This window comes from Abrus precatorius, unplaced genomic scaffold (assembly GCF_003935025.1).
Source record: "Abrus precatorius isolate BTA unplaced genomic scaffold, Abrus_2018 Scaffold10, whole genome shotgun sequence".
Classification (NCBI taxonomy): Eukaryota; Viridiplantae; Streptophyta; class Magnoliopsida; order Fabales; family Fabaceae; genus Abrus; species Abrus precatorius.
The window spans coordinates 22,371,841-22,384,312 of NW_020874292.1; the positions used below are offsets into that span (position 1 = coordinate 22,371,841).

The 12,472-nt window shown below is 29.0% G+C and overlaps 1 protein-coding gene across 1 annotated transcript; it reads left to right on the top strand.

Moving 5' to 3' along the window:
* The first annotated feature begins 3,877 nt into the window (after positions 1-3,877).
* Positions 3,878-7,176, top strand: LOC113852668 (equilibrative nucleotide transporter 3-like). The gene is made up of 8 exons (XM_027483003.1): positions 3,878-3,976; positions 4,164-4,319; positions 4,429-4,572; positions 4,727-4,832; positions 5,060-5,235; positions 5,844-5,998; positions 6,240-6,498; positions 7,066-7,176. The coding sequence occupies exons 1-8, from the start codon at positions 3,887-3,889 to the stop codon at positions 7,174-7,176; spliced, it is 1,197 nt and encodes a 398-aa protein (XP_027338804.1). The 5' UTR covers positions 3,878-3,886.
* The last annotated feature ends 5,296 nt before the right edge of the window (positions 7,177-12,472 follow it).

Consider the following 12,472-nt stretch of genomic DNA (forward strand, 5'->3'; position numbering starts at 1 on the left):
TTAATTTTAAACTAACATAATAATAATAATAATTTTATTTGATTAAATGGTTCTTTAATTTTCATTCCAAAATTCTTAAAAAAGTTTCTGATTTTAAAAAGATGAAACCATAATTATGAATATTCAATTTTCATCGGCTTAATTTTATGTTATTGTAATTTTATTTAAACAATTTGTCTAAATCTCTTAGACTTGATATAGTGACCTGATTCTAAAATACTAGAAACTTGTTCGAGTATTACACAAGTATTTTTAAGTTTAAATGAAAATAGATTAAAAACAATAAATATATTTTTATATTAAATAATAATAAATAATAAATAATAAATAATACTTTCAAATTAAGAAAAAATTATTAAAATATGACACATCCTTTTTATTGATATGATAGATCAAAACTTAAACTCTAAAAATTAATTAAATTATGATTATTTAGTATTATGATAATCTTAAGGATTATCTAGAAAAAATATTTTCAATTCAATGCAGTAAAATTTGAAATTTAAGTCTAAATAAAGTAAGAAATACAATTAAAAAATGAATAAAAGAATATTGAAGGAAAATAAAGTAATTAAAGCACAAAATTAAAAATGAATTAACTAATTTGTTTAAGAAAAAAAGAAAGAAAGAAAAAGCAAATATCATGCCGTAAAGGGAGAGTGTAGTTGCCTACTCGCGTGTTTGAAAAAGACAGAGCACGTACAGCAACACAGAGTATTTCCCATTTGATGGTAGAAAAAAAGGTTACAGGCCAACGTAGAGCAGAGAATAAGGACTCCAAAGTACGGTTTGCTTCAGAAGAACGAAACTCTCACTCTGCCCCGGAATTTCTCTTCTCTTCTCTTCTCTGCCTCTGCCTCTACAGCTTGCAGTCAAAATACAAAAATCTTCTGGTAATTTCTAAATCTCATCATTCCTTTGTTAATATACTCATTACTTAGCTTTTGTAAATGGATTACTCTTTAGTACCGTCATGTGATGCTTGCGCGTAACGTCGTTTTTGTGACTTTGGAACCACCGCATCACAAGTTTATGCGATTTTGCTCATAAAAAATTTCTCAATATCAATTCTTTCAGTATTCATTTTATGAAGATTTAGAACAAACACTATGTTTGAATTTAAAAAATTAGAGAGGAGCGATTGAAGAAAAATTTACCATATTTTTGGATTGAGAAGGATTATAGGTGGGAGAAAATCCTTCCCGAAATTTTTGTTCCATCTGTTGGTAGAAATATGTTGTTATCAATTTTGTCTTTGCATTATGTGGTCAACGTGTGGACTGTGGAGCCACTTTTCTCTCAATTTGGCGCATGAATTTTGGACTACACGTTTTGGCTAATCATCAGAAGTCATTATCCAGTGTATAATGACTTAAACGTATATAATTTGTGTTGACGGAATGGATGTATAATATACACATTATAAGAAAAATATCATAAACGAAAAAGGTTTGTGTTGACTCTAACATCCATCCATCAGTTAAAAAATAAAAATCTCAAAAAAGTTATGAGCGGAAGTATTTATTTTAACCTGTTTATAATTGAGAATAAATAAGATTAGGTGATAAAATAAATAAAATTTTAAAACATATATACATAATAATGAAATGACAAAAAAATAATAATAAACATGAAAATTACAAATATAAGTTTATCTTTTTAATATAGTTTGGTCAATACTTTTAGGTTATAATTAAAAAAATGTAAAACAATTTACAGTAATTTTTTAAATAGTTACAAGACTTAAAATTAAATTATACCAAAAGATGTGAGAGCTTTGAAAAAAACATGTGAGAGCGGATACTACCACTATAGATCATAGCTAAGTTTTCTTCTTCTTTTTTTATTTATTCATTTAAAAAAAGGAGCTAAAAAATTGCGTGACTTGTAATGCATTCATACAATTTGGGGGGAATTTGTGTAAAATTTATGAAATGAAAGGCATTTTATGTAATGAAGCAAAACTTGCAATTAATTAATGATGGTATTTTAATTTGTGTTTGTTCAATACTACAAAATTCTTTTTTTAATGATTGACTGATAGCAATCTTATTGAGTGAACTTGAACTTAAGCATAGCATAGATATAAAATATGGAGAATTTTGTCTAGTTTTTTTTTTTTTTAAATAATATTGTGTAACTAACACAAAATTAATCAAGGGTTATAATACTTTATTCAAAATATATTAATGTCAATCTTTGGGTTTTGTTATGGAAAATAACTCAAAAGGTGTATGCATTGTAAAAAAATATCTTATTCTTTTATAAATAATTATCATTATTTTTTTTTTCAAAATACATATGTTGCTTGAAAAGATTTCAATTATTTTTATTCTTTTTTGCGATGAAGTATACGAATAAAAATATATCCAGTGATAAATTAAAAAAGTCCGTGTTTTTATACAAATTAAAAATGAATAAAATTTTAGTTACATACTTCACACATTAAGGACTTCTTTGTTTTATATAAGAATCAATTCTCCATAAAATGATACGTAAGATTAAGTTAATCATTGAGTTTTCCTCGTGGTTTTTATTGAAAGGACTAAATTAATCAGTTAACCGGTTCAATATCGTGATCAAAAGGGCTAAGTTATGGTGCCAGCCGCGTAGGTTATCCCTGTGATTATTTTATTAATTATAGAACTCAAAATCCAATGATTAAGGACAGATTGATTAAGGAAGATGGTGATTGGCGGAGAAACAAGATCTGAGCTTAAGCACATTACAAGGTTGTTCTGTGCAATTCCAAATAGCAATATATGACCGACATTATCACATGGAAATGAAACATCAAATAATTAAATCTTCACAACATTGCCTTCAGTCTCGCTAATCCATCCTCGTCATTTAACGTGGCAACTATTAGTAGGTGAATGATCCAAGTTCTATTTTGTTTTTCTCATTCTAATTCATCTTGGCCTTTAAATCTTCTGTCAACTTCTTTTTTGTAGACCATGTGGTCAGAATTCACTTAATTCATATTTTATATCAAGTCACTGGTGTGAAATGGATAAAAGCATAAAATCACAATGTGTTTGGTCAATACAGTGAGTTTTTCCAAATCTTTGTGTTCACTTTTGACAGTGGATTTTGGTGACTTAAGGATCATGACATGAGTTGTGGATGTTTTTGTCTTAATATGAGCAGCAGCAAGCATATAGATGTGCTTGTTGAACAATTGTTCATTCATCCATTTTCATAACCAATTGAAGTGGGTAGCATAGAGCCCACTGCACCTCTGCATAAAACGTACTAGTGTAAGTGATGTTTCAGAAAATAATGTGAGATATTATTTGGGTGTATTTGAGATATGGGTTGTAACTGCGGTGATCTAAACTTGGATACCCATTATTTTTCCCTACTTTATTTGTGCTGGTATTTTTATTTTGGGTCCATCACTTCCCATTGTAGGCATCTGTTATTCAATCTCATTTTCAAAAGTAACAAAATAGCCAGTGCAGGCATGCAGCAAAATAAATAGGGGGAAGCATATAATTTAAGTTCTTCATACCTGAAGATTTAAATTGCAGAGATAGTTTTGTATTTGTTCATCTATACTTGTTCTCTATCTCTAATTTATTCACAGAATTTTATTCTAGTCTTTAATCAACACATTTTTATGCAAGGACTCAAATTTCTGTGAACTAATAGATATAGTAGCTAAATATTGATTATCCTCAACTGTTTTTCTTGTAAGTGGAATGGCCATGGTTGCCAGTGATGACAGTGCAGGGCCAAGAAAGCCCGAGGTAAGTGCTAGTCTTATTTTCCATTGAAGAAATGATTTCTAACATGCACAGTTGTAATATTTCTCAATAATGAAATTTGTTAACCTGTTTGTATGTTTTCAATCGGTTAATGCAACCAGGGAAAACACAAAGCAATGGCAGTTTGTTTCATTCTGGGACTCGGGTCCCTTGTTTCCTGGAACAGCATGTTGACAATAGGGGATTATTATTACCAACTGTTCCCCGTAAGTAATTCATGGTGCTTTCAGTTTCTGATAAAACTTGACATCATTGTACAAATTTTTTTCTCATGATTAAATGCTTGTCCTACAAAGATGGAGAAATAGAAAATTGCTATTTGCAATTGACCAAGACTTCCTCAAATATGACTTGAATAACTCATTCTAAAGAAGCTTTCTTTCCGCTATGCAGAAATATCATCCTGCAAGGGTACTTACCTTGGTCTATCAACCATTTGCAATTGGAACAATGATAATACTGGCATACTACGAGTCAAAGATCAATACTAGAATGAGGAATTTGGCTGGATTTACTCTTTTCTTTGCTAGTACTTTCCTTGTTCTTGTTGTAAGTATACCACTTCCAATTCCATAATATTTGCAGCATATGATTTTTGTAATTCCATACATGACCTATTTTCCTCGGCTCATAAAGCTTCAACAATCCGTTGTGGCAGTTGGATCTAGCAACATCAGGAAAAGGTGGCATTGGACCTTATATTGGTATATGTGTGTTGGCTGCTTGTTTTGGAATAGCAGATGCTCATGTTGAAGGTGGCATGGTAGGAGACCTGTGTTTTATGTGCCCTGAGTTTATGCAGGTTAGTCTTTCGTATAATTTATTCAATATTTTTCAGTGTTAACCTTTTTCACTTATAATTCTTGTGTGTGTGTGTGTGTTTGGAGGAAGTTGCAGGTTGGGATTTTCTTCTTTCTTCTCTTGCCTAAATAATGCATGATGTTAATGTTATGCAGTCCTATCTTGCTGGTTTGGCTGCATCAGGGGCTCTAATTTCTGTTCTGAGAATTCTGACCAAGGCGGCTTTTGATAGAGCTCATGATGGACTTCGCAAGGGAGCCAGTATGTTATTCTTATTTTTTAAATGTTCATATATAATGGTTTCTTATATTTGTCTTGATGATTGATCTTGTTAGAATATTATGTTTTGGTATAATATAGAGAACTGCTTTCTTATATTGTTAAATTTTCTAGCATTTCTTTCTGTCAATTGTCAATCAGTATATGGTCCCTTGGGCAGTAGAAGTTGTTCCCTTTAATATAAAAGGGTTGCTTTCTTATTTTTGCAGTTCTATTCTTGGCAATCTCCACCTTCATTGAGTTTCTTTGCATTATCCTGTATGCAATCTACTTCACCAATTTGCCCATAGTGAAATATTACCGTTCAAAAGCAGCCTCAGAGGGATCAAAAACTGTTTCAGCTGACCTGGCTGCAGCTGGCATTCAAACAATGACTAATGATCAAGTAATATAATTATGCTAAGACAGTGATTCTTGACTACAGTGGAAATAATATTTTTGGCTCAATTTCACTTTTGCTTCCTTTTGTTTGGTCAAAGTGAAATTTTGGTCTTCAATTTTTTTTTAGACAATTAAGTCCTCATTTTCAAAATCAAATAAATTTGGCCCCTCCATAAGTTTTCATTTAAAGTATTTGGAGGTTTATGATGAATTTAGGATATAGAATGATTTAAAAAATTTTTAAGTAAAAAATTTAGTGGGAATTTAACAAAACGTGAAGGGTATTGTAGGTATGACGTCAGAGTTTGAAGAGAGAAAATTTTGAGATTCTTTTTTATATGAAATGTGATGTTTTTATAGGTGAATTTTGAGTAGAAGGTAGTTTAAAACAATTTAACAAGCCAACTTGTGAAGATTGTGAGTAGACCATGAGAATTTGAGAGTTTTACTTAAATTTTTTTATCAAGGGACCAAATTTACTTAATTTTAAAAATATAAGAATTTAATTACCTTAAACCTGACTAAAATTTCACATAACCAAACTAAAAGAACCAAAATTGTAATTAAGTTCTTTTTATTATATTCTGAAATTATTGTTTCGAACTTTTGTAGGGTGGATATAACACACAAAAGCGGTTGAGCAACAAACAATTATTTCATGAGAACCTTGATTATGCAGTTGACTTATTTTTTATATATGCGTTAACACTGTCAATCTTTCCTGGATTTTTGTATGAAAATACTGGAACACACCAGTTAGGCTCATGGTAAGTGCTTATTTATGCTTATTCTTCTTTTATCCGATTGCCTTTGGAAATGATACATAATTTTAGTTTGTAGATTTGCAAAGATTTCGACCAAACATTCTCTACTTAACATAATTAGAATGTATATATAACATCCCTATCCCCAAGAAACAAAAAAGAAAAATAAGCATATGCTTTAATATGTGACATGAACATGGCCTAGAAACAAAGGTAGTTTATTTGGGAGTGGTGATCTTTGCAGGTACCCAGTTGTTTTGGTTGCTGTGTATAATGTCGTTGATCTCATGGCTAGATATATTCCCCTTGTGCAATGGCTGAAGTTGGAATCCAGAAAGGCTCTACTAATAGCAACCCTTTCTCGATTCTTGCTGATCCCAGCATTTTACTTTACAGCAAAGTATGGTGACCAAGGATGGATGATCCTGCTTGTGGCATTTCTGGGACTCACCAATGGCTATCTCACTGTTTGTGTTCTGACGGTGGCACCAAGAGGTTACAAGGCAAGTTCACCTGACTCACAATTCATAACATGGATGTCAAACTAATGGGTTTCTTTGGTGTGCACTTGAACTACAAGTTCGTATGCATTTATTAACTTTTGTTAAATAATCTTAATTAGTATTTACATAAGGAAGAAACTATAAGTATTTTAAGTATACTTAATTTCTTCCTTAAGTAAATAATTAACATTTTAAATTGCACCACCTGCAGTCCTTTTTTAAAACAAGGTGATGCAGGGCCATAACAGTATAACCCCTGAACAAAATTTTAAAATAAAAGAATTTAAGTGTCTCTGAGGCATTTGTTGAGAAGATGGGATATAAGAATACACTCTGATATACTTTTTAATAACATGCCTTTTGTTATTGATTGAAAATTTTTAAAAGTTACAAAAAACAATCATTAAATTAAAAATGAAACTTAAATTTTTATATTTTTTAATAAATTTTAGTCAATAATAAAAAATATATTTAAATAATTTAATAAAAAATACGTTGCTAACTTTTTTTTCATATTCAAAAATAGGAAATACTATCTAAAAACTTTGGAGTTTGGTGTTGTTGCAGGGTCCAGAGCAGAATGCTTTGGGCAATTTGCTTGTCCTGTGCCTTTTATGCGGCATATGTGCGGGGGCCGTTCTTGACTGGTTGTGGCTCGTAGGAAAAGGATCTTTCTGAAGATACACCACCAATTGTATATTCATTGTTATTGATGAACCTCAGTCAGTTCCTTTATTTTGTGCATTGAATCTTCATAAATCAATCAAAGTATATCTAAATTTTACTCTCATTCATACTCTCTTGGTAGCAGATCTGTCTCTTGAGAATGGTGTGCATCAATTTAAATGAATGCTTTTTATAAACAAATTGGCAAGTGTCCTAAATCGTTTGCGATAACCAAATAGATTTTAATAAAATAGATTTTATAGTCTATTGGGATTAATATTAAGTACCAAATAATAGAAATATTAGTAGTTGGGTATTCATAAGCAAGTGTATCTATCAAAAAGTAATAAAGGGTTATCGAATTAAGAGTTTTTAAGTTATTGTCTTACAAAAGATTATTTTTAAGTATAAAAAATAACTTAATTTGATTGTTTAAACATAACAAGATTGTAACAGATAAAAAATAGAGTTTAATTTTAACAATAAATTAAAATAACAGTAATAAAATGTATGAGAGAAATCAGATGAGATGAGCCTAGGATTTATGGGTTTATCTACTATACTTCTTTATATTCTAATTAATTTAATCCTGATATTGGTATTTAAATATTTGCTAACCACTCATAATTAGTTCTATTAATATCTAATGATTATGCAATATTAATATTCTTTTTCCTGAACAAATACCTTCAATGATCATGCAAGGTAATTAGTCGAAAAAGTATGAAGATTCTATGAGTTTATTAATTCGGCTGAAAGAAAGGAATTAAGTGTGATTAACCTAACCCTTTATCTCGTTTTATCTTATAGTTCTGTTAATTACAAGTGGTACGATCGCCTACAATACAACTAACTATGGGATGCGAAGGGTGATCAAATCTTAACATACACAATACAATCTAATAGAATAAAACCAAACATTAAAGGAAAACCAATACCAAAATTAAAGTAAAAATCACATAAAGTTTGTAGTATAATCCGTTATAACCCTAGCTATGGGTTTAGTTACTCAACAAAATAAACTACGAAGAACGTGATAAATAAACTCATAATTACAAAGAAAAACTCAAATAAAAGAAACTCAGAAAGATAGAAGACGAAGAGAGTTCTCGTTTTTCGAAGGAGCGTTCAATCACTTGCTTGGACTCCAAAGGGAAACTCGTCGTCCTTGCCAATAGTCTTCAATGACTCTCAAGGATGAATTTGGATAGAACTAAGAAGGAGAAGAAGGTGTATAGAAAAGTGAAAGTTTCAAGTGTAGAGCATAAGGCCTCTTTATATAGACTGTGCCTTGAGTTTCCAATTGATTGAACTCTATTTTTTTAAATCAGTTTTATCCATAATCAGAATCTTAACTGAAAACTGCTCCAAATCTTTATCTAAGTTTAAATTTTAAATTCAAAATTCAAACTTAGATTCACATAGCACAACAAGGATTAAAAGTATCTAATTTTTCTCCAGAATATCTTCATAATACTAATAACAACTTTCAGCTAAACTACAACAATTAATAACATAATTAGTATAAATATATATAAAATAGAGTTTAAGTGTATAAATATAAGTCATAAAATATATCAAAATATGAACTTATCATTGAGTCGTAAAACAGAATGAGAATGTAAATAGGTATTTTAGATAATGAACAGAATGTAAAAATGAAGCGTAAGTGCTGGAAAATTTAATTAACAATAAGAGTAAAAATTCATATGTAAGGGATTGAATATAAATGAAATTAAACTGCAGAATGCAACTAAGTAAGAGAATGAAAATGAGTTTTAAATTAACTAAGAAGTGGGTTGAGTTCAGAATCTCTTAATTTTTACTATTTGCATAAAAAAAAATATAATCCAATTTACAATATAATTTAATAGCCAGATTTTTTACAGTACCCAATACCAATTCCTTAGTTTATTGGTTTTAAACTAATAGATTCACAATTCCTTAGATAACCAAAAAGATGATCAGCATTAAATTTAGAAACCAACAAGACCATATCACTATAAATTCCTATTTCTAGATAATTCATAATGAGCAATTTAATTTTAATCCAAAAAAGATTACAACTTTCTAGTTATAAACTTCTTTTTATCAACCCTGAGTTATAATCAATGTTCAGTTTATTGCAATAGACAAAAGATTAAGTTTATCCTTTCTCAATCTCAATAAAATAAGCAAGACATAGTGAAAATAAGGAAGAAGAAACAAAAATATATTGCAAAAATAAACTTTATGTTCAACTTGAAGCAAATTACAAGTAGAATGTAAATGTAAGAATATTGTTCCATTAAAGAGTAAAAGGAATGGAGGGATGTAGCCCTACTTTCTATCAAAATCTCATACAAAAGCAAAACAAAAATGGAATGAAAGTTATCCGTACATAAGAATGTACGAAAAACCTAGAATTTTATGTCTGAAGAATGTAATAAAAGACGCCGCCTTTAGCAAAAAAAAATATTTTTATATGCTCTGTCAAGATTGTGTCTCCACAATCAAATATGTGTGTGTCCACAAATATGTCCTGTAGTAATTCAACTTTTTTTTTTAGATCTAATTGCAATTTCTCTTTCGAACCCTTCAAAAACCAATTGCAAACTATTAATAATTGAACAATTCATTGCATTCAAAGTAGTAGCATCTTTCAATTAAATATTTCAATTAAATGCATTAATCTTTTATTATTTACTCAATGAAATATGCTATAAGTGTTTAGTTTACTACATGAGTCAATGACTCATCAATTTTAATTGTTAATAGTTCTAACGTCACATGTATGATATTATTTTCATACACATTGTATCATAACACAAATCATGCTAAATTGAAATTTCCTTGGCTTCAACCCCCTTGACGTTGCTTAAATATTTTAACTTAAGTAAGATAGCAAAAATGAAATTCCTTTATCTTTAACTTGTTGTTGGGATTTTTGCAAGTATTTTCTAAGTTTTTGTTTTAATAAAGGGTAGGAGTTGTCATATCTATATGATTGAAAGATATATAATTAATTTATATTATCCTACTTAAAACTTTAAATCAGAAGACGAATCAATGTTTGCACAATTTGTTTATGGGTTAAAAATGCAATCATATAAGAACCAAAGTTAATTTAAATATAAAATATTATAAGTTAAGCTGAGATTGGATTTCATCATTCTTCTCTTCTATATTTTGATGAATAAACATTTAGGCATGAACTTATAAATATAAATGCATTTTTCTTCTCTCATACTCAACTTCTCCGTTTCTCTCCCAACTCTTCCTTCTTTTTTTTTTCACTCTCACCCCACATCATACTTATATGTCTCTCTTTGTTCCATACCCAACTCTGCACCCTTCTCTCCCTCCACCACTACCCCTATACCAACACTCTCTTTATCTCTATCTATCCTCAATCTTGTTTCCCCCCCCCCCTCACACCTATCTTCCATCTCCTCAAATGCACAAATTTTACTTAAGCCAAAATAATTCATTTAAATGAATCTGCAAAATTTGCTTAAACAAAAATTTGCTTTAGCTAATTTTGCATAAATTTTTTTATCATTTTTTGTATTTTTATTTAAGTGAGTCCATTTTCGTTTAAGCGAAAATGAAATTGGATATCCAATTCCTATGTTAATTGGACTGGGTCTAGATCCGTTTATGATAGCATAATATTTTTTAAAAGGATATTAATTAAAGAATTGATAATTAAAAAATACTTCATCAATCAAATTAAATATAAAAATAAATACAACATATTTTGATTGGAATGGGAAATTACTAAATATTATTAAATACATAAAACATATAATTATGTTTATTCGTCAATCATCACTGTTTCTTTTTTCAAATTTCAATATATATTATACAAAATATAAGAAAGGACAATTTTTTAAAATGTCTTTTACAAGTTTTACTTTTTAAAAAAAATTGTGAAAACACATTTATCCTAGACGATTGATTGAGGAGCGACTATTAGAAAGACTTTATTCATATAACTTGTATAATAAGATTTAAATTTTATAAATTTATATTACAAGGTTAATTTTTTTTCTTATTTAAAATAAGTTTTTCTTTTTAAATTTTCAATTTCATTTTTTTATATACTTAACCTTACACGTTAAAAATAATCCCGTCTAATCTTATGTTGAGAGTCTTTGTATCATTTCGACGCATAACAAAAGCTTAATGAACAAAGTAATATGTTAAAACTCCAATCTGTATCCTTAGCTTATTCTATCGTATCACGTGTAATTCAAGATTCAGAACAAGATCTTATTGTGTTAATAAAATGCCATCCCTGCTTGACGTAATAGTTTAAAATCATTAGGAACTCTTGAGCCGTTATATATATATCCGTTATATATATATATATATATATATATATATCATGCAATGATGGAAATAACGTTCTGGAGTAAAAACATTTGTTTGGCACAAATGACAAAATGAGAAAACATGAAGCACTAATTAGCATCCCACACGAAAAGCTAGACACACATATAAAAAGAAAAAACTCGTTAAAATATTATTTTATATAAAAAAGATAAATTCTTTTTGGAGTGAACATGTAATCTATGCGATATTATGTTTATTAATTTATATGTAAAGAATTTTTAAAAAATTTAAATTAATCAAGTTTATGTACTTATAAATAAAAAAAACATTTAAATAAGAATTATTTTTTAAACTTTATTATACAAATTTAATATTAGTTTTTATTAACAAATAAATATGAAAATTTTAAATAATTTCAACATTAAAATTCTCTAATATAAACTTTACTTAAAACCTGAATTATCTTTTCTTTCTTGGGTCAACAAATCTCAAATATCTTTGCATGGATCAAAAGGGTGGAAAGGTAGGAATAATGTTCCGAGAAAATGACATTTGTTTGGCGCGAATGACACATTTAGAGAACATGAGCAAACGTTAGACCACACGACTCGACTGATCCATTCTTCTACGTTACCAAACCTAAGGTAATAAGGTTGGTTCAAACAAGAGCCCAATACGCTTTATTTTTTGAGATAGCCCACTCCATTAGTTAGCCCAAGCAAAGTGCAACTAAGATTATTTTAATTTATTTTGTGAAAATATCTCAATAACTAATGGCATCTTTTGTAATAGGAATAATCAATAATCACATAGTGATTAATTTGGTATGTTGTCATTCCAGTTATATCAGCATCATGATTTTTTTCACTTTTCAGTTTCCATTTTTTAACTTTAAATTAACCTTTTTCTTAAGGAAAAGGAGGTTTTTGTTTGAAGGAATTTGAATAATATGGGCGAGGACATGACAGACGTTGTGTGCAGTTAACACAAA